The sequence below is a fragment of the Crocodylus siamensis genome, chromosome 7, assembly GCF_052110815.1.
Source record: "Crocodylus siamensis isolate JL-2025a chromosome 7, ASM5211081v1, whole genome shotgun sequence".
NCBI lineage: Eukaryota > Metazoa > Chordata > Crocodylia > Crocodylidae > Crocodylus > Crocodylus siamensis.
In genome coordinates, this window is record NC_143401.1 from 21,362,907 (window position 1) to 21,386,687 (window position 23,781).

The 23,781-nt window shown below is 45.6% G+C and overlaps 1 protein-coding gene across 1 annotated transcript in view; it reads left to right on the plus strand.

The window, feature by feature from the left end:
* Positions 1-1,173: 1,173 nt before the first annotated feature.
* The window catches only part of WDFY4 (WDFY family member 4), a 291,265-nt gene continuing 268,657 nt past the window's right edge, over positions 1,174-23,781 (plus strand). The window contains exons 1-3 of the mRNA XM_090058037.1: positions 1,174-1,431; positions 19,439-19,550; positions 20,175-20,278. Coding sequence (XP_089914163.1) covers positions 1,174-1,431; positions 19,439-19,550; positions 20,175-20,278 — 474 coding nt within the window. The remainder of the gene's footprint in view (positions 1,432-19,438; positions 19,551-20,174; positions 20,279-23,781) is intronic.

Here is a 23,781-nt window from a genome sequence, read left to right on the forward strand (position 1 = left end):
AGTAGCCTGCCTGGCATGTCTCTGTTGTCCAGTTCAATGCAAAAATGGGATTCCGAACAGTCCTCTTAACCTTGTCCTGGCCCTGACCGTACCAGCTAGGTCTACCTCACCTGGGTCCCTGCAGCAAACACTGCGCTTCTATCCTAGTGAGCCCACCATAACTCAGTGACACCTAGGGACATATGGCTTGGCATGTATCTTCTCTAGTAGTAAGTCCCTGCTCTCATAGAGTATGTTGTAGCTTTCAAAGGATTTTTGCAGAGCATTATTTCCCCTTTTTTACATAGCAAGCTGAGCATGGGGACCAGAGTGACTTGCCAAAGGTTGCCCAGCAGGCAGTGGCTGAGCAAGGATTATCTGACTCTCACAAGTCCTAGCTCATGACTCTCATGTTAAGCATCGAAGGCCCATGCAAATTATATAGTATTTGCATAGATTCATAGATGCTAGGGTCGGAAGGGACCTCAATAGATCATCGAGTCCGACCCCCTGCATAAGCAGGAAAGAGTGCTGGGCCTACATTACCCCAGCTAGATACACATCTAACCATGTTAGGTATGTGAGAGAGCTCATTAATGTGATTTGCCAATGTGAGACCTTTAGGTTAAAATTTTAAAAGTCCTTCAGTTGTGGAAGTTAAAATACAGTAGGCACACCTGAGTTAATATTACCACACCTAAGTTAAGGTGTTTAGCTAGAACTAAAACTAGTCTGCAGGGCTGTGAAATAGAAGAGAGTTATTACCAGGAATAGCTAAAAAGCAGAAAAAATTCAGAAGAAAGGATACCTTGATTAATGAAACATCAAGACCATTGAAAAATAAAGAGTGTCGTTAAAACCTATGGAACAAAGAGAGATTAGCAGAAATTGGGGAAATGATAATGAGCCATGAAGTCAATTAACCCTGTCAGTATAGTCTGCCCCTTCTAGGCAGTTTTAAAGTTAGGGTAAAGCAGTAATTGGAGGGGTGTAAAAGCTCCATTGTACGCCCCCTGAATCCATCCCTGGACACATACAATGTACTTTGTCCTAGAGAGACAGTTGCATGTAAGTTGAAAGGAAATCCATGGGTCTCCAACATCTCTTCAGACAAGGAAAGCAGCCAATAAGATGTTAGTGGAAAATTCCACAAGAAGGTAATACTTGTTTTTTAACTTCAGGTCTGCCTATATCATGGATGTAAGAGAAGAGTTACCAACTCAGCAGGATGATTTACAAGACGGAACAAAACAAAAGCAATTCCCTGACGATGGCAGTGATGTGGATGCCACTGTGCAGCCTGAGTCCCATGAGGAAGGGGAGCACCAGTGCTCTGTACTCCTGTGGGAGATGCTAGCCAAACATTTTCTGGAGTATGAGCAGGCAGCTCCTTTCCTCATCCCAGAAGAGCAGCAGAGGAGGCTGCTTGACTTCCTTCCCCACTTCCTAAAGGTTTGCTCTCTTGTTTTTTGTACTAATTCTGGACTAAATCTTTACTGCCATGCACATCGTGTGGTCATCATTGTTGCACTTTAAGAACATGCATTTGCATTCTCTCTGCATGCTGTGGTGGGTGGGTCTTTACTTTCTTTATGGAGGAGGGAACATGGCTTCTGATGGAACCAGGGGATCCTTCTGTTCTCGTTCCATCCATCTGATAATATTTCCTGGGGCTGTGACTATACTTTCCTGTGAGGGGATGGACACATCCTTTTGGTGTATTTGTGTCTGTGTATTTAGGAAGATGTGTCTCAAATTAGATCTGGTCTGAGAGGGGTTACACCATCTATAATCCTATTTAAGCAGGGAAAGATATCATAGCTGGGTACACTTTAGGACTGGGTAAACACTTTAGTGTACATAACCTAATGGACAAATGGAGAGTGGATAAAAAAATGCTGAGTGGATGATATTCAGATCAAATTCTTGGAGCTTGATGATGATAAGAACAGTAATGATGATGTTTAGCTCTCATAGAGCCCATTTCATAGATAGGCTGTGCCTCAAATCCTTTACAAAGAGGGCCCAGCATCATCATTAGCCACACCACAGATGAAGAAGCTTAAGGACAGGGAGAAGAAATGATTTTTTTTTTTTTTTTAACGGCCACCAAGTAGGTCAGTGATAAAACTGTGACTAATACCCAGGTTTCCTGAGTTCTAGACCACTGGTTCCCAGCTGGGTTGCTGTGATGTGGGGCTGCTGAGGGCAAGTTGAAATGCCAGTATGCTTCCTACAGTGGCAGATCGGGAAGCAGTTGTGGCCAGAGTGTGTGCTTATGCCACACCTGTTCCTTGCCCAAGCCTGTACACTCCTCCCAGAAACAGAGGCATGCATGGCATGTGGGACTGTCCCACACTCCTCTGTTTCTGGGAGAAGGATGTGGGGTCAGACCAGGAAGGGCTGTGGTAAGTCATGTTCTCTTACCATAGACCTTTTGGGGGCAGCACAGAGAGGAGGCAGTATTCCCCTTGCAGCCTCTCTCCCCACCTCCTCCTGCTATGGCAGCTGTTACTTTGTTAATCCTTTGACTGCTAAATTAAGTCTTCTACAGCCCTGATTGCATGCAGATGAAAGAGGGTTAACATGCTAGAGAGTGAGGGTGAGAACCTGCAGCCCCTGGGCGAGCCCATATGGCTGCAGTTAAGGCTCTGCCTAGCTCCCCCACTCCCCATTCTCCTATGCTGATGTGGCAGGCTTGCCAGTAGAAGCCCGGCTCCCGGCTGCAGCTGAAAGGCTCAGAGCAATTGGTGGGAGTATTCCCCTTCCCCACCAATCAGGAAATGGAAAGAGAGAGGCTTGCCTTGTCCTGACCTAGGGAGGACCTGAGGGGGAACTAACCCTTTAGGCTTTGCTATTGGTCCGCTCCCAATCCAGGGGCAGAGCCTTCTAAGGGGATAAAAAGCCAGCGTGCCCAGCATGTGAGGGGTGTTGAGGGACAACAAAGAGGGCTGAGGAAGAGCTGGTGTAGCTGACTAGCGGGGTGGAGTGTTTGCCCGAGAAGCATCTGAAGAAGTCTTTGCCAGACAGGAAGCAGCAAGTGGCTGCATCCCAGCCCCACTGTGGAGAAGGCTGCAGCGACGGTGCACAGGTTCCAATTTTCATTGGAATACTTGTAAAAATGTAAAGACAATACATAATAGCATGTACTTCCCTTACATTGGTTGCCTTAGTTTAAGCGGGGGGAAAAAAGCAAAGGCACTGAAAACTGAGACACTAAGTTTAGCACACCCAAAGAACTGTGCATGATATGCTGTGGTTGTCCACCCATCTACTTCAACAGGGTTTAACTCTTCCACTGAGGTTAGTGCTGCACCTCCAGTTCCACTGTCACTATCTGTAGAATCACTTGCACTACTTATTAGTTCCATTTCAGAGTCAGATTGAGGCAAATCTGAATCTGTATTACTTGAATTATTTCTCTTTTGCTAAAGGATGGTTTTACCAATGAGTCTATATGTAAGGGCAACTCATCATCACACTGCATCTTCTTCACTAATTGTGCTAGTGACTGATTCTCCAGAAGCAAGAGATTTTGAGAAATAGAAACAAGCTTAGCAATGTTAATTTGGTTTTTGGTTTGACCTGCACAGTCAATTAGGTGAATTCATAACTTTGGGTTTTGGTTTGGATTATCATGTGAGTGTATTTACCCTCTTGTTTACAAATCAATAAAACATATATGTACTATCTCACACTTCTTAGTGATAATCACCTGAAAAACATTAATTACAACTTTGAAACTGCCAAGCTTGCCTAATATTTTATTGGCATCCATTCATTGTTACTAATGGATTTTATGAAACAATGAATTTTTAGAAATGGGAAAATTTCCTATTAATAAAATAAAGCAGTGGAAAATTTTCTGCCCCACATCCCTGCTGCCTATGTCCTTAGACCAGCACCACTACAACCATCCAGCAACTGTTGCATTGTTGGTTTTTTCCCCTCTATGCTGTTGGGATCCCTGGGGTAACCCTGCACCTTTTATTATTGTATTAGGAAAGTGTTATAAGCTGCCCGGTATTGGTATTTATCGTATGAAATGTTTTATGCAAATGTGTTGTATGTGATATAACACTTTATGTGAATATTTAACTATTGACCCATGATTGCTAGTTGTTTTGTTACTGGTTCATCAACTAACCCCTGTTTTATCCATGAGTGCCCCTTCCTCCTCAGGCCTGAAGGGCAGGACTGCAGTTTAACCTGAAGTTCACCAGGAACCAGGCCTGTGCATGGGTTTACAGTTAGTGTGCTGGGTGAATTCATAACTCAAATAAATAAATAAAAGAGGGAGAGAGATTGATCTGAATGTCCTGGCTCTGCTCTGTAGGAAGAAGAGGGGAGCTATATATAGTTTGGCAGCCATGCCTCCCACAGCATACCTGCCCCTGCTGACCATCCCTTCATTTGGAGAGGGGGTACCTTTCTGCATATCACCCAGGTTACACTTAGTACAACACCCATTCCCCCTTCCCTACCCAAGGCATAGAAATAAATGGCTCCGCTCTGGGATGCTAGATTGCTCCTTGGTTTGGCATTAGGGATGCTTTGTTTGAAGTGGTATAAGCCCTGCCAATAGTTTTCAGTTTCTTTCTCCTTTTATTATGTCTATTTCTGTGACAAAAATGGACCCAGTATAAAGTCCTGAACACATCTGGTCAAATACTTGCTGATTTAGGCCAGTGATTCTCAACTGAGATGCCACAAAATTCAGAAGAGTTATAGAAAGGTGCCTTGAGCCTGAGAAGGTTGAAAGATCCACTGATCTAGATTGTGTTGCCACAAGTTGTTAAACTTGTGATTCCTCACAAATCCTATTTTTTCAGCAAGCTTTCAGGATATCCCCAATAAGCACTGCTCCTGGAAAAGGGCCATGCACACTGCCCACTTCTTCTGTTGGTGGGACCCCAGAATGGTGCTTTTATAAGGCAGCGTCTCGCAATTATCAGTAGCCAAGGTGATGGCAAATGATATCATACTGCGGCAATGGATCTCATGTAAGAATCTAGTGGGGAGGGATAGAAGTCAGGACATATACCAAGTCCTTGTATATGTCATAACTCCATCTGGTTGGGAGTCATGGTATATGAAGATCTTGTCCTTTCCATACCTAAGATACATATTGGGGCCCCAAAATTTTAACGCAAATTTCAGACATCACCTAACAATCAAATTCTCTGCAAAAATAAAAAGTGTTTGAAAACAACTTTTTTGGGTGAGATCTTTTGACTGGCTGTAACAATGACTTCTCAGTTCTTAAGTGACAAAATCTCACATTGCTGCTTTTTGCCAACTCAAGCCAAGAATTTTAAATAGGAGTGCAGTGGGGTGGATTATAGAGCTGGCTTGTTCATTGCATATGGAAAGCATCAGAACTTTCCTCCAGGGGTCAAATAGCTGTGAAGGACGTGGGAGTGGGGGGAGTGGAGTATTGTGCAATATGCGTATGGTTTCCCCTGTAGGCTTGGATGTTCCAAAAGGGAATGTGAAATGCACATGAGTCTCTTCCCATTGCAGTTCTTTGTATCCATTAAGTCTGGTCAGTGTTCATTTGATATGTCTAGGCACATGGTGGCTAATAAATCGTATCTTTTTCTGATCCACCTTCTTGGGAACAAGTATTGGTGGTGAAATGCATGATTTTTTAGGGTTTGGCTTTATATTTTCACCAATAACACGTCAACTATCTGAACACTCACGAGCGGCAAATAATATGGCCCCACTAGCAAAAGAGCCAATTGTTTGTGTTGGTCCATCTTTGGTCTTTCCATTTTACTACTACTCCCCTGGCTCTCTTGACAATCACCAGTGTGATCAATCATGTACCACCTTTCTAGTGTTCTGCCAACTATTGTGAGAGTAGTGGCCTCTGACATCTATGAACGCACACATTCTATATCCATGTTCGTCCAGCTGGCTCAGTGTTGTTCTGGAGAAACAAGTACTTAGGGTGAAGTTACATGTTACACCTACACAATACTAAATCTGTGAAATGTTAAGCAGTGTTAAAGTTAGAAAGTGCTGTGAGCAATCGCATGGTAAGAGTTAAAACTGTTTCTTGCTTGCACCGTTCTGACTTTGCTACTAGAGAGCTGGCAAGCAAGGGCAGGGCTAGGAGTCAAGACACCCTGGGATGGAGGAGAGGGTGCTGGGAATGACACATCCTAGACTGTAGATTTCTCATTTATCTCTGTGAAGCAGACTGACATTACTTTAGCATGAGCTAGGTAGTCTGGCCCTGAGTTAATCCTTCCCTGAAATGGCATAACTTTGAGATGATGAGACGGCACTTAGTACATTTTTAACAAGCATTAACAGTTTGTTGCTTCCCTTCCACTAAGGTTTGTTTAGAACAGGGGTGCTCAACCTCCAGCCTGGGGCAGGTCGCTGGACTTGATCTTCTGAGGTCCCTTCCAGCCCTAATGTCTATGAAATCTATGAAATGTGGCCCATGGAGCCTTGGCACCCATGCTGCAGGGCTCTCCCAGGTTGGGAAATTTGGTGGCAGGGGAGCAGTGGCCATTAATGCAGCCACCTTCCCTGCTCCACCAAATTCACAAATCCCAAGCCCTGCACTGCCTGTCACAGCTGGGCTGTGCCCCCTTCCCCCCCCATTAGACCAAACCATGCCCCCTTCCTCTGTCTCAATTGGGGCTAGGCCACACCCCCTCCCCCTGTGGGACCAGGTTGGAGCCAGGCCATGCCCTCTTCTCCCCCCCCACACCTCTACCCTGTCCCCTGTGTGGCCAGGTTGGGGCCAGGCTGTGCTGTCTTCCCCTCCAGTGGTTTGGGCCATGACCCCTTCCTCCCCTCCCTGCCCCGGGGCTGGGTTGCAACTGGGCCATGCCTCCTCTTTCCCCGCAGGGCCAAGCCATGGCCCCTTCCCCGAGAAGCTGGCTTGGGCCCAGGCTTCCCTCCACCCCCTTCCATGGGGCTAACTTGTGCCCATCATGCCTGCCCTGGATGCACTGTCCATCCAGCTTAAGGTTAGGAAAGGTTGAGCGCCATTGACTTAGGATAACGGTCCTGAAGATGAAAAGCGAAAGTCTCATTTGACTGCTATTTCCTCTTTTGCCTTTGGCTTTGTTTGCCTAAAAATATGAGTCTCCTGAGTCATACGTCTTTCCTGAGTTGAAGGCCTTACTTGTATTCATGAACATCAGTCCTACCCCGTGGGAGTGCCCATATAACTGACGCAGCAGAATCCCTCTCATTCTTCCTGGTTAAGATTTACAACATTGAAACCTACCTAACAGTCCTGAAAGGGACGAACCTGGCCCTACTGAGTCAATTGGCAAAATATTTATTGACTTCATGGGGCCCATGATTTCAGCCCTGACCTTGAGAGGATATTCTCTTGAACTGTTTGGCTCAAACTGTTACTGGTTTAGGTGGTTTTCAATAGCCATAGCTATCAGTAGCCATCCTATTATGTCACAATAAATTGAGGTAGAAAGGGCTGGGCTTTCTTGTGTATCAGTTGCCCTGAGATGACTGCCTGGGGCATAATCTTACCTTGGGGTAGATAAAACCTAAACTGTAGTATCTTAGACTTTAGTGGGTGAATCTACACAAGATGCTTACTGTGGAGTTACCTAATTAGCTTCACAGTTGAGTCTCAGCATCTATGCATGCAACCCTATTAGGCTGCGCTCAACTAATAAATGACACCATAGGTTAGTAACTTGTCAACACAAGTACTGTCCTATGATGGCATTATTTAGTACGCTGCAATGCATATGTAGATGCTGACGGGGCTGGTTTGGGTATGAGAGTGCTTCAGCGTGGGGGCTGCCCACCAGCTAGCCCTGCACTGGAGCACCTTCATGCCCCAGCAAGCCCCTCTGCAGCATGTTGAGCCATGGTGGGGAGAAACCCTGGGCTGGCAGGCTGACCCTTGGGACCCTTGCTAGCTGGGGCTGCTCTGACCCAACTCAGTGTACCGCAGTTCTGGGCACATGTGTAAACACAGTGCCCAGGAACAATAAACCCCGGTACAAACTGTGCCAAAGTTTATTCAGTCACGTTGATTGCACATGTAGATTAGCCCAGTGAAAGAGCTATGTTTACTTACTGCTGAGTAAGACTGTGCACCCAGGCAGTCACTATGGAGCAGCTGGTGCACAGGAAAGCCCCCCCATTATCTTTTCACTTAAGTTTTTGACATTTCCATACCCTTGGATGTATAACTCTGCATAGGCTGTCTGACAGTTCGGTAGTGCAGCAGTGAGATGTAGTCTCTTGTCCAGGGCAGGTTGCCATAGCCAAGTCTAGCTTTGAGTTTCTGGCACAATATAGCCTTGAGTTTCTATTGTCCATTCCCTATGAGTATTTCTGTTAGGCACCTTGCTTTCCTACTCCAACCTGCTTAGTGAACACTCTTGAACGCTAGTGAACACAGCTTTGTCAGGAAATGTTCTCAGATGGAGTTATTCATTCTGGCTTGGCCTCAGAGAAACTCAGGGAGTCACATTTGTTGAGGGAAAGACAGACTCTCTGTTTTGGAAGAGTTAAAAATAAGGGAGGAGATGGATTGATATGTATATTTTGTGGCTGAGTACAGAAAAGGAAAAAGTAGCTGCTTTCTTCCAGTTAAAACCAAGTCTTGCAAAACTACTGGTGTAACCTTTATCCCTTGAGGATGGAGACCCTTTATGCCAGTAGATTCCACTACACTTCTATTCAGGAATGAGAGGTTAGTCTCTAAAGTATGTAACTAGGTGGGAGCGGGGGGAGGGAGGGGGTAAGAAGGGCATCAATCCCAGGTGCTGACTATTGAGGGGGTGCTGGATTTGCTGCCTGACCCCAAGAATCTTTGCCATGGCATGTGCAGCCCTGCCCAGCCCAGCCATAGGAGTTGGACAGGGCAATACTGCACCCAGCAATGTATTTGAGTGGCAGGCGCTGAACAGAATGGTGCTTGCTCCCTGCCGCTCCTGGGGAATCTTTGCCATAGCAGGAGCAGCTCTGCTCCCAGTAACTTGGGGGTGGGGAGGAGAAGGGAGGGAGAATAACAAAAGGGACACCAGGGATAGTTCTCAGAGCTTGGCCACAGAGCTGTTGCTGGCCAAGCCAACACTGGTATAGCTGCAGTAACCTTCACTCTGCATCCCTCTTCTGAACCCCCTTCCTTCCCTAGTGGTCAGCATATACAGTACCTTCCCCCCACTCCTAGGCACTGAAGGATTTATACTTCTGTGTGTCACCATGCCCTGCCTTTGACTCAGGATTGTAGAGGGCTGGTTTGGTCCCTGGGACAGGCCAGGGAGGCTCTGACCTCTGTTGCAATGACCTTCATTGGCTTGTGCAGTAGTTTAGAAGCAGTGGGGTTTATATTTACCTGAACTGCTTCCTGCTCCATTGACCTGATGCTTCCTGATCCACCTGCCCATTGTCTATCCCAGTACTCTGCCAGTGCCTTCAGCTGCAGGGGAGCAGTACTGTGTTGGCAGAACTGGCCCTGCAAGTGGCATGCAGGCTTTTTGCACCCCAAGGTAAGCACTGGGGCATTGCTTGCCTCATGCTTTTTTTGCACAAGCCCAGCTGGGAGGAAGCAGGCCCAGGGCAATGATGAACCAGCATTAGGTCTGTGACTGTAACTTCCCTGCCTTCTGAGGGAGGGGAATACCAGGTTAGCCAATAAAGACATGGGAAAGTTAAAAATGTCTTGAAATACCACTAGGTTTTTCCTGGGATATTTCGAGCAGATTTTCAGCTGTGCTGAAAGTTTAGTTTCCCTACATTTTTATGCTGGCAGCTTCACTATAAATGTGATAACTTTCAAGTGAGAAAATGTTCATTCCAAACTGACCTTGTTTTTGAACAACAAATTGCAGGTTTCATGTGAAGTTGGGAGCTTTCCCTCCTAAGTTTGCAATGAAATATGAAAGCTTTAAACCTCAGGGTTTCAGACTATATTTCAACTGTTTCGCATAATGCTGTTTAGCAGTTTTTAGCCAGGCAATTAACCCAAAATAAATTGGATCAGCCAGTAGAAACTTTATAAATTCTTCATGTGTTTCTTAAATAGGTATTCAATGGCAGACTTCTTCCACTGGTTAGCATATATTTTGGAGTGAAAACTTTCCAAGGACTGAGGATATTTTCTGTCCAGTTCACTAGTGTAAAATGCAGGTAGCAGAGCCTTTGCAGATCTAGAAATCTAAGAATTTAGAGTTGTGCAGAAAGGCAGGAAATCATATTTGTTTATGATTTACCATTGTCAAAAAAATAAACTTTAGCACATCTGGGAGGAAGTGTTTGTTTCCCTTGAAGCATACCTAGTGCTGCAGAGGTATTTTACATTTGTTCAACAAATTCTCTTTGGCCATGTTAGAAGTCTTTCAATTGTATTTTTTTATTGTGCCTGTAAAACGAGTTTTATTAGAATTGTGGAAAAATTAAGGTTGGAAGGGACCTCAGGAGGTCATTTAATCCAACCCCCCCCATCAAAGCATGGGCATCCCCAACTAGATGATGATCCCAGCCAAAGCTTTGTCTAGCCAAGTCTTAAACTTCCAAGAATCAAGATTCCACTACTCTCTGGGCATCCTACTCCAGTGCTTTACTACCCTCCTAGTGAGGGAGGTTTTTCTTAATAACTAACATAAATTTTCCTTGCAGCAACTTGAGACCATGGATCCTTGTTCTGTCATTTGCCACCAGACGAGCATGGATGTGAGGTCTGTGGCACCTCAGACTCATCTGCAGTGCCACTTACCACGTATTCAGCTGTGCTCTGTGCTTCAAGGAAGCAGCGTGGGGCAGGATATTGGACCCCTTGGATATCCAGAGGTCAAAAAAACTCATGCAAAAAAAAGCAGAGCAGCATACATAGGGGCAGTACGTGCCGCTCAAAACCAGAGCCTGGCAGACTGGAGCCACATTCCGGCTGATGGCCAGGCTCCGAGGAGCAGGATTGCTGCTGCTGCAGTCTCAGGAGAACCCCAAGACCTCAGGTATAGGGTTACCATACAGGTTTTACTGGACATGTCCTCTTCTTGAGCCCTCTGATCCCCTTCTGGATGGGTATTTTAAATCTGACTGAATGTCCAGGATTTGCTTTTCTCCACTGGTGGGAGCAGGGGGAGAGCAATCGAAGGCACCAGGGAGTGCACACTCATGCGCTTGCAGCTGCGGAGGTGCACGCAGACCCATGTGGTGCTCCCTCTTGCCTCTGATCGCCCTCCCCCTGGTCCCAGCAGTGGAACAAAGCAAAATCCTGGACATTTGGTCAGGGTGGGGGCTGGGGCTGTGACAGGGCAGGGGGACAGGGGGATTGCCCATCCCTCCAGCAGGTGAAAGGGGTGGGGGGCCCTTTGAGGGCAGCAGAAAATTCTGTGGCAGGACTGGTGCCTGTGCTCACAGGAGCGGAGCGGCCAGGAGATGCTTAGGGGGTGGGGGGAGGGGAAGTGGGCTGTGGCCAGGCTTCCTGGCCCACGTGGCAGTCCTATCCACAAGCATGGGTGGGGGGGACTGGGTTGGGTGTGCAGGGCACTGGCAGCACCAGGGGGCTGCAGGGCACCAGCATGGAGGCGGGGGGGTGGAGTGTGCAGGGTACTGTGGTTTGGGAGTGAGGGGCACTGGCAAGTCTGGGTTCAGTGGCGATGCATAGGGGGTGCACCCCCTGAGAGCACTGGAACACCCCCTGACCCCTTCTGGAACTTCCGTGGTCAGTAAGATTGGCCAAGGGAGGACCTCCCTGGTTGGCAGGATTGGCTGGGGGGACCCCGCCCCCCCCATGAGCAAGATTGGCTGTGGGGGAGACCTGATTGCTGGGGGAGGGGCATGTACCCCCCCTGACTAAGGCGGCACCAGTCACCCATGGCTGGGGTTAGTGGGTTGGGAGTGAGGGGCAGCAGCAGGGCTGGGTGTGTGTGGCCTGGCAGTGAGAGGCAACAGAATGGGCAGGGGCAGGGCACCAACATGTCACTGCCTCTCTTCCCCCCACACTGAATGACAGGTGTCCTCTTCATTGGACCTGGAAATATGGTAACCCTACCCAGGTAACCCTGCTGGGGTCAGCCCAGTGCTGGTCCCAGCCTCCCTGACTCCACCCAGGGTAACCTGCCATGTGCCAGAGGGCCCTTGGCACACACGTTCCCCAGGGACAACTAGTGGTGGCACAAGGTCCATGCTAGTGTGAATCTGGCCACTGACAGCATTCTTGCTTCATTCTCTTTGTAATCATTTCAGGTAGTTGAGGGCTGTTATTAAATCCCCCCTAAGTCTTGTCTTGTTTTCTCAACATGATTGCTTGTGGAAATCAAATTTCAAAATCTCACTAACATCCTGATAGTGAATTTTAAATTCCTAGAGACCTCAATGACTGTGCTGCACAGCACACGGGGAGCTCTGGATTTCTGCTGGCCGCAAGTCTGATGTCTATGGTGAAGGATTTCCCCTGTTTGTTGGGATGAATCACCAGAGCTTTGTATAAAGATGTATAGCCAGCATCAGTTAGCCTGTTTCCAGTGGTTTAGAACTACAGGCAGTCCTCAGCCCTATGAACAACAGGTTCCTGAAAACCTCATCTTAATTTGAACTGTAACTCAGAACCGATTTTCCCATAGGAAACAGTGTTATAAATGGGGGATTGGTTCCTGAACCAAGGCCCGATACCCATTTTCACCAAAAATAACCCAGAATTTTGTACTCAGTCACTTATAGATGAGTTATATAGCTACATTAATGTGCTTATATTGTAAATAGCAATCACATTGATCTGGAAGGACTTCTCTGAGGTGACTTTGCTGGATTTTTTGAAGGGCTCTTGGTTGGACTTTTTGAAGGGTTCTGGGCTGGAGTTTTCTCAGGAGTCTTGGCTGCAGGTTTTCTGGAGTCTTGTCTGCTTTCTTAAAGAAAGTGTCCAAGGAAGTTCGGACGGATGTTCTCCAGGGAGATGGGCGACGCAGCGACCTTGTTCACTGGCGTGGCATCGGATCAAGCGTTGCAAAGTCATCAGAAAGTTAAAACAGGGTGTCAATTTATAAACGTTGTAAGTTCAAAATGTTGTACCTTGAAACGTTGTAAGTTGAGGGCTGTCTATATGCTGATTTGTACCAGAGAAATTCCAGCTAATTAACTCTGAAGAGAAGGCTGTTTTTTCACCACGTAATGAAATTCTACCCTGTCCTTCCTTTGAAATCCCCCTAATTCCTATTTGGTAAACAAAATCTCAGCTCACATTGAATATGTTGGAATTGTCATCAGATATAGGTGAAGCCTTAACTGCCACCCCTATATTTAAGATGGCTGCAGTGGTGTTCCTGTTCAGACTTACATCACTGGCTTTCATCCTATCTCTCTGTGTCACTCAGTTGATTACAGCCTTTCCTTTCAAAGACTGTTTTGGTTCTGCTTCTGGCTGCAGTAGGAGGTGATAGGTGACTCCCCAAAGAGAACATATGGCATCTATGACTCATTTGGGGTTATGCACTTAGATGGAATACATTATCCAATGTGCCTGTGAATCATGCCCAGACTAGAAGCCATTGTGTTGTGTCATAATCCTCCCATCTTCCTCTGTGGCTCTTCAAAATGATAGGAATAACAATAGCCCTAATTTATTACGTAGTTGGCCATTGGGGTACTATGGTCCCCTTTAGCATTATCCAGGAATCCCAAGGAACATTAAGATCTTCCCAACAACAGTCTGACAGAGCCTTTAACCCTGTATAAGGTAGGTAAGTAGGTAGTAAGGTCATCCAGCAAGCGGTTTGCCCTATGACAGAATTACAATGAACACATGAGTGCTCTGCTATCTACCAGATGGAGTTCCAAAGAGCTAGACTGTTCTCAGTGGTGGCAGATGACAGAACAAGGGTCAACTGTCTCAAGTTGCAGCAAGGGAAGTTTAGGTTAGTTAGTAGGAACAACTTTCTCACTGGTGGGGTAGTGGAACACTGGAACAGGTTACCTAGAGAGGTTGTGCAATCTCTGGCCTTGGAGATTTTTAAGACCCAGCTAGACAAAGCCTTGGCTAGGATGATAAAGTTGGGATGGTTCTGTTTTGGGCAGGGGTTTAGACTAGATGACCTCTCAAGGTCCATTCCAGTCCTATTTTCTATGATTCTGTGAGTCAGAACTGTGCACAGTATATCCTGGGCCTTGATGTGCTTGCCGCCAGAAGCATTCTCCTAAAAATTAGGGGGCATGTGCTTTTAGATTATAATGCTCTAAATTATTGCCCTAAAGTAGCAGTGCAATGACCCTGGATCAATTAAGTGACCTTGGCTTTCTTGCAGGTCAAGTTTGATGGGCTAAATTGTCATTTTTATTATCCATCCATATCTTACATTTTAGGAAGTTGTGCAAGAAATGAAGATATGATCTCTCAGCTCCTGCAAGATACTTTTTTTTCTCCCCTTGCCAAATCTAAATAAAATTAGCTGGGCAATTTATGTTGATTGGCGTTATAATTATGTGGTTGTATTGCTTCTTTGATGTTATATAATGAAAGTGTTGTTTTTTTCTTTTCTGGGTGGGTTTTAGTCTGTCATGGAAAAAAATAATGGCTGGAATGCAAAAGGGCTGGATGTGGTCTGGCTAATTTCACTGGGCCATCTGGCTGGTGCTAGATTGGGGTGGGCAAAATACAGCCCATGGGCTGGATCCAGCCTTCCAGGCCATTCTATCTGGCCTGCAGGGGCCCTAAAAAAAATTAGAAAATTAATATTTATCTGCCCCTGGCTGCCTGTCATGTGGCCCTCAACATCTTGCCAAAACTCAGTAAGTGGCCCTCCGCCCAAAATAATTGCCTACCCCTGTGCTAGATGGTCCCTACCCAGAGAACTCTGGGTCTTTCTAGAGGCTGGTGACAGGGGGAAGGAGATAAGCAAGGAAAGCAGAGAGTGCACGGCCTGTGTGAGTGTCTGCCTACCTGCTGCCTGCTGGAGTCCACAGAAGCCTGCTGGCGTGAAGCCCCAAATAGCGGAGACAGAAAATCTGCTGTGTGTGGACAGCAGCTGAAAAGGCTGGAGTGATGGGACAGGGGCAGCCTGCTGCAGTAGAGAAGTTGAGAGTTCTGGGGACCAGATGGGAGTTTGCCCAAATGTCTATGAAATCTATGAAGTCACACAGAGGTCCTTAGTTCACTTACGCATCTAACATAAGAATAGAATCTCACCCCCTGGCCTGCATCACTTGTTAAGAGCATAGGAACATAACAATCGCCATTTACTAGGTCAGACCATAGGTTAATTTTGGCCTTATCCTGACTGAGAAGAAAGCACTGGCCAGGTGTGAGAGTGAAAAGCATTAGGGGAGAGTTTGTTTTAAGCCTTTACTTTTATGTTTCATCTTCCACAGTTCTGTTATAGTGTTTTCCCTAATTATTAAAGTTGGTGTTTTTTAATCCCTAAATTTGGCTGTCTTATATTTGGATACCTTGCCTTATGGGGAGCTTGTTTGACCTGAATTAAAATTGGGTAAGAGCACCAAGAAGTCAGAGGGCCATGTCACATGTTACACTTAGGATGTGGTTAACTGCAATTAAAACATGAGTATCCACATGTTCAAGTGGTAAAACATGTGCTAAGTGCCATCCTGTTGTAACAAATTTCGGACTTTTTGTGGGAGGAGTCTTTCCAGATAATTTTAAGTAACATGTTTAGCTATCATTGTACAGCTTCACAGAAATAATATGAGCAATTGGTGGTATTCCAAGGCATGCATTCAAGTTGTAAGTTAGAACAACAAGCAGAGGGGCTGATTCTTGAAGTCCCCCACTTCTTTCTGGGCTTTACAATCAGCATGTGGATGGTATTACAGTACATTGGGGGCCTGATCCTGCTTTTTTGCCTTGGTGAAGGGACTTCAGTACCAGGCCTGGGACTGACAGGTTGCATCTATATGAATATTAAATAAAAGTGCAGTAACCTGAGTTACTGCACAGTAGTGCTGGTGAATGCCTTTTTTGTGATGCTACTATGCAGTAGCCTAATACTACTGCACATAGTGTCGTGTCAGTTTTTGCCACACAATGCTACTGTGCAGTAGTATTGAGCTACTGAGTAGTCAGCGTCTTCTGTAAACGTGGCCACAGCTTATTGAAGGTCCCAGACTATACTGCATCAGAGCCAGTTCAGGACTTTGGTGTGTTGCTGGGGCTGGGACAGAAAATCAGATGGATCCAGCCTGCCACTACACCAGGAGCTTGTTCAAGACTCCTGTATGTGACAGCCCTGGGATTGTACCAGAGTTTGTTCAAGACCCCAGTGCAATGCTGGGGCTAGGACTGGCAATCAGCAAGCTGTGCATGTTAGAGATCATAGTAAGTGTTATGTGACTACTAGAACATGTTCTGGCTTTAACACGGTACAGATTTAATAAGTACTAAGTGTTCCACATGACAGCCAAAATTTCTGAGCAGTCAGACCCACTGCTAGATGCCTACATGTGATTCTGTACCACCTTTTTTAAAGTCCTTGAAAATCCATTCCTGCACCTACTTTTGTAACACACCATAGTCTGGCCTTTAAGATTGAGTTACAAACAAGCAGCAAGAAGGGGGGAGACCCACCCACAATTTTTCAGAGATTCAAGTAAGGTGGCATAAAATTCCCGGGACGTCATTCTCCTGCTGTACTCGGCCTTGGTGAGGCCGCAGCTGGAGTACTGAGTCCAGTTCTGGGCTCCACAATTCAAAAGGGATGTGGAGAAGCTTGAGAGGGTACAGAGGAGAGCCATGCGTGTGATCAGAGGTCAGGAAAACAGACCTTATGATGACAGGCTGAGAGCAATGGGGCTATTCAGCCTGGAAAGTGCAGGCTCAGGGGTGATCTGGTGGCCACCTATATGTTTATCGGGGTGCTCACCAGGATCTGGAAGAACGTCTGTTCACCACAGACCCCCAAGGGATGACAAGATTGAATGGTCACAAGCTCCGATTCAGGCGAGACATAAGAAACTTCTTCACTGTCTGAGCCCCCAAGGTTAGGAATAGACTGCTGCCGGAGGCAGTTCAAGCACCCATTTTGAACGCCTTCAAAACACATTTGGATCCTTATCTTGCTAGGATCCTATGATCCCTGCTGACTTCCTGCTCCTGGGGCAGTGGGCTGGACTCAACAATCCTCCGGGGTCCCTTCCAGCCCAAATGTCTATGAAATCTATGAAGTCACACAGAGGTCCTTAGTTCACTTACGCATCTAACATAAGAATAGAATCTCACCCCCTGGCCTGCATCACTTGTTAGGAGCATAGGAACATAACAATCGCCATTTACTAGGTCAGACCATAGGTTAATTTTGGCCTTATCCTGTGTTACAGTGGCGGAGAGTGGATGCTGAAAGACAGAGTGAACTGGGTATGAGCTGGGGTTTTTTTCCCCACTGTTCCCCTCTCACTTTTAGCCTCTAGCATGCAAAGTCTAGGAAGTTCTGATTCAGAGGCTGTACCCCTAACTCCCATACTCAATAGTTACTGATGCCTCTCTCCTCCAAGAATTTGTCCAATCCTTTTTTAAACCCGGCTAAACTGTCAGCTTCCACAAAATCTGGTGGTAAAGAGTCCACACTTTAATTACACGCTGTGTGCAAAAGAACTTCCTTTTGTTAGTTTTAAAATTACTGTCTACTAGCTTCATTTTGTGACTCCTGGTTCTTGTATTGTGAAAGACAGTAAATAATAAATCCCTATTTACTTTCTCTTTGCTCTTTAGTATTTTATAAACCTTATTATGTCCCCCTTCAAGTATCTTTTATTTCTAGACTGAACAGTCCTAGCCTGAACATCCCTCCATACTGCTAATGTTTTTGTTGCCCTTCTCTAGTTCTTCTATATCCTTTTTGAGGTGTGGGGACCAGAATTGGGCACAGTATTGTTTGCCTCATCCCGCTTTTAGATCTTGTCTGTAATCTTGTTGTAACACGGACTGTCATTTTTATAGGTATATTGAGTGATTTATCCTAAATCTAGTTTGTAGACAGTACTTCAATAGAAAGGTTCAAGAGCCAGAGTCAACGGTGCTTTGCACTGTGTATGAAAGTAGCAGCATCTGTCCTGCTGATATTGTTTAAGTGAAATATCATTTTTCCATTAGATAATTTTTATGGAGAACAGACAGATTTTATAAGTCTGAATTAAGGAACTTTTTATGTAGATATAAATGGCAATGAATCTACCTAGTATAGTAGAGAAACTGCCCTTTGAATAGCTCAAGAAAAAATAAGGAAGCCCACGAAATTTTACTGTTTTCTCTCTGATATTTTCAGTGAATAAGTATTTAATGGAGTAAAGGTTTGACTTGCAGTCAAAGCAGGGAACTAAGTATCAAAACTCCTACACTCACTGCCAGCTCTGCCACGGATTAACTGCCCAGCTTTGGGCAGGGCAAATAATTTGCCATTTGTATAAATGTAGGGCCGTCTTTTCCTCATGCTCTACAAAATATTTACAGATACTGGGCTGTAAGTGTCTATTGTCATTATTTCAGTATTACTGAAATTAAATATTTCCTTTAGCAGGATCTAAGTACTGCCAAGGGATCAACTTGTTTTATGCTATTGTACCAAATTCCTAGCCCTCCAAGAGCTTCAGTTGTCATTCTGCTGCACACAGTGCCTTCCGCTTCCTAATGGAAACACACAGGGAATTCATGTTTCTACTTAAGAAGCATGATCAATCAACTTGTGATCTAGAAAATTAGTATTTTGTCTCTTCCCCACCCAGGTTTCCATATAGGAGCTGATGGAAAAACAGCATTTATTTCCTGAGGGATAATCTAATAATCTGTGAAATGCTGAAACTTTCCATAAAATTTATTGTTTTGGAAAGACTTTGCTAGCTAGTTTCAATCCAAGCAGCATGGTGACTGTAGAATTAAAATAACTTGGGGGCGGGCATCAGTAATAGGTCTGATATTTGTGAGCCCCTGCAGTATTTTGTGGGAATTGCATTTCTGTCACCCTCATCTCCTTGGGGGCCAGTTTTTTGCTGCTGTTTTTTTTGATCCTGGGTTCTCCTGGGGTCAACCTCCCCCCACCCCTTTCATTGCTACCTTGCAGCACAGAGAATAGCTAAATGTGTGAACAATTGCTGCTTATCTGGATGTGGCCTCTGTGTCCAACCTCTTTGCAGTGAGGGTAAGCGCTATAATATATACGTTCATTTTTTAAATTAGATGCCACTCAATTCATAAAAGTTGTGGAGGAGAGCCTTGAATCCAATGAGGGATGCCTTGTGTGCAGAAAGGCTGAGAACCATTGCTCTAGCCAGTTCATTACATTTTTCATAAGGTAGTTCTAAGTTGGCTCTTGCACACTTGTTTAATTTCAGATTCCTATCTCAGTCTAGCAAATGCTGTTTGACAAACTGCTCTGGTAGGAGATGAAAAATAAAAACATTTGTTTCTATCCTTTAAGCTCTTCTCACCATTTTAGAGCACATCTCCATCTGTACAGGGTGTCTTATATCAGAGACAACTAAATTGCTCCTTTTTGCTGTATTTCAGGCCTGGGAACAATCAGCCGGCATAGTTTCTTTCCCCATTCAACTTCTAGCAAGTGAAGTTTCCAAATTTCTGACAAAAGAAATCAGGAAGAAACTAAATGGCAAACCTGCAGGTAACAGCCACAGAACACATGCAGTGGTATATGCTTGTCTTTGCTCTCATGGGCTAAGATTTAGTGTCCCCTGTAATACATTATGCTGTACATTTAAGGGACAAAAAGTAGGAACAGAAAATAATAAATGTAGTGAGCCTGACCTTTACCTGGCATAAACTAGCATTGTTTTTAGTGGAGCTGGCCCCATAGGTGCCAAGTGAACATTACTTTTGGAACCTTTTGTACACTCTGATCTAATTTTGGAACATTGCAATAATGGTTCTTGACATTTAATTGCATGAGTGGCTTTCTATTTTAAAGGAAATACTACTACTAGCTGTATATAACTTTCTAGTGGCTGCTGAAAACTCCTGGAGCTATTCAGCTGGGTAACGATAAAGTTCCGCCAGCCTTGCCCAGGGGAGGTCTTAAGCTACACAGAGCATCTCGTTTGCATCAACTAACTGCATGCTTGGTGCAGGAATCAAAACTTATTGACCTCCTTTTATTCAGTTCAGTGGGGTTTGGATCAGGCCATTTGTTAATGTAGCTTTGCTAGTTTAACCTAATATGTTAAGAGATACTCAATATAGTGCTGTTGTCATCTAATGGAATTAAAGTCTAATATTGTTGTGATGATAGAGGAAGCTCGGCTGGCTGTGGGGCAGCTGCTGCAGCAGAAAGGGGAAGCAGAAGATGACTCCGTGCTCCTGAGATCAGTGTACTTGCTCTCACAGACTGACTCGGTAAGAAAAAAAGCAAGTTTGTTTCCTTCCTTACACTCAGAAAAGTGAGGATGCCATTCCAGCAGCAGGACATTCAACTTCTGTTAGGTGAAGCTGGTCTGCATGGTTTTATCCTTGGACATCATCATGTACAGCTTTTAACAAGAAATTATTCCCCGAATATAAAGTCAAACAGAATACATTGGGCATGTCTACATGTACGCTTTAATGGGCATTAGTTTATTCTCGTGTGCACTAAAGCCTCAAGTAAAAAAACATGCATTTATGTTAATGCACAATAAAATAGGCTACTGTACATTAAGTGCCACTTAAAAAACATCTGGTTTTGGTACTGAGCATTAGGGTACTCTAATGTATATTTATTTAGTACCTTTTATTGGAGGTACTAAATTTAATGTGCATTAGCAAAAGTGCATTAATCCACATGTAGATGTGCCCACTAAGCATTAACCAAGGTCCAGCCTGTAGTATGCAGAGGAACTTACTCTGTCACACAGCCTGTAATAACCTGGCATAGAACCTCTAGGCTAGGGATAGAAGTTACACACAAACTGGTTTAAGTGATCAGAAACCAATTTAATCCTGTAACAGAACAGAAATTCAGGGCACGTAAACTGCTTTCAAAATGGCTGTAACTGGTTTAAAATAAACCTGGTGAATGTAGTATCAGACATAACTGATTTAGGTCAGACCAGTTTAAGGAACTTCTGTCCCTTTCACTCTTTCCTGGTTTAAGCTAACTCACAGTTCCCCAGCATCCCAGGATGCTTTGCAGCCCTCGGCTGTGCTGTGCTGTCTGCTCCAGTGGAGCATGGTTGGCTCCACCCCTCTGCTCCCTACTGTAGCACTATCACTGGCCCAGCTGGCTGAGAAGGGGGTGACAGTGGGGGTGGGAAACCCTGCTTGGGACTGCAGCCAGGATCTGCCAGGCTTTTCTTCACTTGAGATCAGGGGACCCCACCAGTGTGCTGAGGCAGAGGGAAGAAAGGGGAATTTAAGGCCCCCTCCCTCCCCTCTCCCACTGGCACAGGACCGTAGCTGGGGTCTGCCTGGCAGGGGTGTAGCAGCCCCTCCCAATCTTCTCCTTCCCCACCTCACCTGGTTTAAACCTCCCTCCCTTACCTTCCTTCGCTTCAGGCTGCTGGCCCAGGGCCAGCATCTGGCCATGACTCTGCCCCTGCCCTTGCTGCTCAAGTGTCTGTGTATGTGTTGGGGGGGTGGGGGGGGAAGCCTGGCAAAGGATGCTGTGCCCCTGCCAGTTAGACCCGAGCTGGGGTCCTGTGCCCATGGGAGAGGGGAGAGATGGGGGGATTAAGCCTCTCTCCTTCCCCCCCAACCCTGCTTTGCCTCAGCGTGCCAACCAGGGGCCGGGGGTTAGCCGCATTCTCCGCCACTTGAATATTGAGTGGGGAAACACCTGGTAAGGGCTGCTTCCCCCCTTACCCTCCAGGCACACCCTGCTTGGGGACCATGCAGGCCAGGGTGTGGGTGTAAACCTCTCCCCAGTCATACTCAGTGTCCTGGTGGGGCCTGGCCACGTCCCCCACTCAGTTCAAGCAGGGGGTGCAGAAAAGCCTGGAGGGCTTCTCTCCCAGCTTCCTTCTAGCCTTCTGGCCACTGCTGAAATGAAGGAAGGGCTTGCTTTAGCACCCCTAGCTTCTAGCCTGAGCCATTGCAGGCATGTGGCTGCATTTCCAGAATCAAAAGTGAATGTCTATTCACTTGGTTCTCAGTTCAATCTACATTGTTTAGACTGTCGTGCAAAGATTCAATTGATTCAGGCTTGGGCTTTATGAATGTCTGTACTTAGCCAAAAGATTTTAGATGCCCTCCTGACTGGCTTTGGTAGAGCTTCCCTGGCTTTCCTTGAAATAAATCTTTAACCTCTGACCCAGTTTCATGGCTACAACCTATAGGACTGGGGGAAACATTAGCCAGAAGTGATTCATTATTGGTGGCACTGTTTGAACTATTCACTTTGTTTCAAGCATCTGCTGTTCTGTAGAACATGCTTTACAAACAGAAGTGCAGCTCCCACCTGTAATTCAGAATGATTTTTGCAAAGCATGCTGAGTTGTAACCTTACCCCAGAACTTCACTGTTGGTTCCAGGGGGAGGGGAATCTAACTGCCCTGGGAGCCTGCAACTAGGTTCCCATAGCAGTGGCAAGCCTCTCTACCAGTGCCTGCTGTATTTAGAATGGAGTGGGGAGGAAGGCAGCAGAGGAGGATTGGTTTTGGGGCTCCTCAGCTGATGCTGAAGGGTGGGTGAATTGGAGCTTCACCTCCATCTCGGGGGAGGGGAGGGGGGGAAGCTCCAATACAACCACCCCATCCTCCGGAGGGGGTGGGGGGCTGAAACACGTCCCCCTCCAGTTGAACTCCCTCCACTACCTTCGCCGCTCTCATTCTGAAAACAGTAAGAGCCTGGGAGCTCTGCAGACACATCTTACACAAGACACTACATTTTGAAGCGTCTTTATCTGATACCTCATGCAATGCGGGGTCAGATTTTCACCCAATTGGCCATTTTTGAAGCTGTCTGCAGCCATACATTTGTGTTTGGTCACAGCTATGAACTGCTTTCTGTGGCCAGATCGGGTGAAAATTGTCACTTCTGTCTGCACCATTAATACACCCAGCTGCACTGGAACAGAGCAGCCCTTTGGAATGGTGAGTAGTAGTAGGAGCATTGCACAACAGCAGTGTACTATTTGGTCCAGGATCCCATTGCAAATTTGAGGGTTTACTATTCATACAGCACAGTGCTATTTGTTCTCATGCAAGTATAGTAAATTGAAGTCTATCACCAGTTGTTAATAAACAATTAGCCACCTAACTTTAGGAGCCTCCTTTCAGTGATTTGTTGATAGAGTCACTGCAAAGATTTTAGTAAGATTTGTACTTTTCAAAGATTTTTAAAATGCTTCGATATTTGCTAGAACACAATCTCTTAGAGCTTTATACTGCAACCCTCCTCCCCTCTATTTAGCTTATTTCTGGTCACTTTCCTTTAAGGTCAAGCGGACACACTGATACTTCCTTGTTCCTGTTGTGGGCTAGTATAAAGCTTTGGAGGAGATGGGCTAAAGCTGATTCATTATTACCTCAAAAGGCAAATCCCTTAGACAGTTTGTCTCCTACCTTTTGAAAGAATCTGGAAACTACATGCAGTGACTCAGTGGGCTGCAAACATGCAGTTGCCATAGCTGAGTTGTACGTATACTGCTTTTAGAACAAAACGGGGACCTTTTACCTCACAGGCCTGGTTTGCTGTAGCCTGTCTCCAAGGCTAAAATTGGCAAAGCACAGAATTTCTTATTGCTCTATATTAGTTGCAAGTAAGATTGCAGGTTAGATTTTTTTTTTGAGTCCACTGCAGACTTCAAAGCGCAGGTTGTATTATGTACGCCTAGGCACCATATACATAAAATATAAGGAAGCCAGGTGCTCAAGGTATAGGAACTTTTATCAAAATGTGTGTTGCTCCCTGACAAAAACTGT